Source organism: Trematomus bernacchii, unplaced genomic scaffold (assembly GCF_902827165.1).
Source record: "Trematomus bernacchii unplaced genomic scaffold, fTreBer1.1, whole genome shotgun sequence".
Taxonomy (NCBI): domain Eukaryota; kingdom Metazoa; phylum Chordata; class Actinopteri; order Perciformes; family Nototheniidae; genus Trematomus; species Trematomus bernacchii.
Window position 1 is genome coordinate 470,791 of NW_022987595.1, and position 3,414 is coordinate 474,204.

The window sequence follows — 3,414 nt, forward strand, 5'->3', positions numbered from 1 at the left end:
TACACATACTTTACAGAGATGCTGTATGCGAAACCAATGTGAGTTTGGAAAATTGCACAGTATAAATCTATTTTAGTATACCTCAACAATGTAATTATGATCAGTGGAAATGGCCATGACATGGGCCCTTTAAAATATGTGTGTTTTTTATATACAGTACCAGTCAAAGGTTTGGACACCTTCTCATTCAATGTTTTTTGTTTATTTAAATGTGTTTCTACTTTATAGATTAATACTGAAGACATCAAAACTATGAAAGAACTGTCATGGCCTGGCTCTTAGCCATAACAAAAAGCGTGGAAAGGACAAGAATATGTAAAAAAAGTATTTATTTAGCAAAACTTAATGTGTCCGAAGACAAACACAAAAGCAAAGCAAAAAAACATAGGCGACGTGGCTGCTCTCCGAGGTCCGGTCCTCTGCGGGAGAGAGAGATCAAGACTCTGGCCCAGGCCTCTTAATCCTCCGCCAGCCGACAGGTGTCCTCAATCAGGGCGTCAGGTGTCCCCAATCAGGGCGTCTCAAGCAGAGGAGAAACATTAAAGGGCCATGCACACCACAGGAGACAACAAGGCAGGGGTCGTCACACCCCCCCCCTTAAAGTCGGTGTCCCCAGGACCACCGGCACACCAATCCCAACCCTGACAAAACAAAAAACACCAGTAATGAACAAAAAAAACACAAGATATAATGCACCCCACCTCCAACAAAACCACCAATTGCAACATACAACCCTCACACTGCCAAACGCTCCTCCAACACCCAGCCACATCTTTAGCAACTCAGGTAAGCAACCTGAGAAGCACACTTTAAAAGGATGGGCAGAGCGAGAACGATTTATCGAACAGTATGACAGACAATACATTACCGTCACGGCCCATGTTTCCTCAGTTGTAGCAGTTAGTTTCACTGGGTTTACTGCACTGCACCGCAACGTGGCCAATGTCGCCACACCTGTAACATTTCACCCTACTGCACCGTCTCTGGATGTGACCAAGCCCACCGCAGGAATAGCACTTCCGGTCGTTGGCATACCCACAGTCACGAGCCATGTGTCCTTGGTCTCCACACCGATAGCAGGACATTTCCTTGCCTCTTCCTCGACCCCTGCTGCCGCCACCACGACCACCATCAACGCCACCGCCGCCACGACCACTTTGACTAGTGGGACAATGCTTGATCTTCTGGTTTCCAAACATATTTTTGTCCATAGCACGAGTGGTCACACAAGAGGACGTGACGTCTGCCAACACTGTAGAGCTCTCCTCAGACCCTGACTCAATCGGACCGCCAGTGACTAAAAACGCAGGGGGGACATCAGTCCAGACTCTGCTCCCTGCCAAACCGTTGCCCAGGATGAAGTGTATCCCCTCGATTGGCAAAGCTGGACGTACACCAACAGCTACTTCACCTTTAACAAGGTCACAGTCAATATACATCCTATGAACAGGAATAGGAAGAACTTTTAATCCCATTCCCCAACTCAGAACGGTGTCACCAGTGTCACTTTCATAAGACAACGGCAAAACAGAGTCAACAATATAGGAATCAAAAGCCCCTGTGTCTCGCAAGATTTTGATTGGAACTCTGACATTACTACCTACCAATGACACCAAGCCGTCTCGTATAAATGGAGCATAAGATGCCAAAACCTCAGATCCACATAAGTGGGATGTAAGCACATCTGCAACACAGCAGCTTTTCACAGGCACAGCCAACGCAACAGGCCCAACAAAATATCTTCCTCCCTCAGATTTTGCTCTAAGCGCAGGACATTCTGCCTTCCAATGGCCTTTTTCACGACAGTAGTGGCAAATATCATTATCCACCTCAGATTTGACCAAACCCAATTTCCTTGGCTCCATCCCAAATGAACCAACATCAACAGCCTTTCTACTTCCTTCAAAAACAGTTAGGGCCCCAGAGCGCCCTCCGAACCTGCTCTTATGAAGCAACACAAACTCATCAGCTGCCACAGCAGCTTCAGCCGCAGAAGTGACCCTGTGTTCTGTTATGTAAGTAGCAATCTTGTCAGGAAGAATATTTTTGAACTGTTCCAAAGTCATGAGCTCACACAAATCGTCAAAAGTAGTGACGTCAAGAGCAGTTAACCAACGCTTAAAATGAACAGACAAATCCCTCGCCATCTCCACATATGTTTGATCTTGTTTTTGCTCAAAGGACCTAAAACGCTGTCGATAGGCCTCTGGCACCAGTTCATATGCTCTAAGCACCGCCGATTTTATTTTACTATAGCTAGAGCTATCTTCCAGACATAAAGAGGAATATGCAGACTGCGCTCGTCCTGTGAGAATACACTGAAGCATCAGCGCGCAGTCTGCATCAGGCCAATCTCTAGCCCCAGCTACACGTTCAAACAACAAAAAAAACGTGTCGGGATCACCTTCATTAAAGTGAGGCAGCAAGCGCAGGTTATTAACATCAAAGCGATGAGGAGACCTGGGCACCTGTTCACCCAGCCCCTCACCGGACAACGCGCCATCTCTGAGAATAGCCAGACGACGTCCCTCCAACTCTATCTTGGCTTTCTCAGATTCTTGTCGCATCCGCTCCACTGTGATTTCCTTTTCAATTCCCAACTCATACTTCCTTTTGTCATGTTCCCGGTCACGTTCATACCTTACTCTGTCATGTTCCCGGTCACTTTCATACCTTACTCTGTCATGTTCCCGGTCACTTTCATACCTTACTCTGTCATGTTCCCGGTCACGTTCATACCTTACTCTGTCATGTTCCCGGTCACGTTCATACCTTACTCTGTCATGTTCCCGGTCACGTTCATACCTTACTCTGTCATGTTCCCGGTCACTTTCATACCTTACTCTGTCATGTTCCCGGTCATGTTCATACCTTACTCTGTCATGTTCCCGGTCACGTTCATACCTTACTCTGTCATGTTCCCGGTCACGTTCATACCTTACTCTGTCATGTTCCCGGTCATGTTCCCACTTTATTTTTTCGTGTTCCTGCTGCAACAACAACATTTCCCTCTGCTGCTCAAAAGAAAGTGCACTTGCCTGAAAACGAGGTTTTAACAAAACCCCCTCTTCCTTTGCAGCAAAAACTCCCGTCTCCCTTAATGTCGACACTATAGAGTCTTTTATGTTGTCTTTCACCCTTCTATCCCCGACAATAGACACAGAGAAATGCTCAGCAATTAAGAGCAGCTGCTCTCTTGAAAAAGTACCAAGCAACTCCTGAGACGGAGCCTCAACAAATGCCTCTACGTCAGCCATATTAACTTCCAACGACCCCTCACCGGAACACAACACCGGACCTTTAAACCGAGAGATGAGAAAAAGAAAAAAAACACAAAAACAAACCGGACAGATACCACAACGCTTATTATGCGTGATGCGTCCAAAGTGGAACAACACTAATGTTCTGATTGGA

At 46.4% G+C, this 3,414-nt stretch overlaps 1 protein-coding gene across 1 annotated transcript; it reads right to left on the reverse strand.

The window, feature by feature from the left end:
- Window positions 1-314: 314 nt before the first annotated feature.
- On the reverse strand, window positions 315-2,242 carry LOC117482461. The gene has a single exon (XM_034130559.1). It carries the CDS (start codon window positions 2,145-2,147, stop codon window positions 888-890), a length of 1,260 nt encoding a protein of 419 aa, XP_033986450.1. The 5' UTR covers window positions 2,148-2,242; the 3' UTR covers window positions 315-887.
- Between the last annotated feature and the right edge of the window lie 1,172 nt (window positions 2,243-3,414).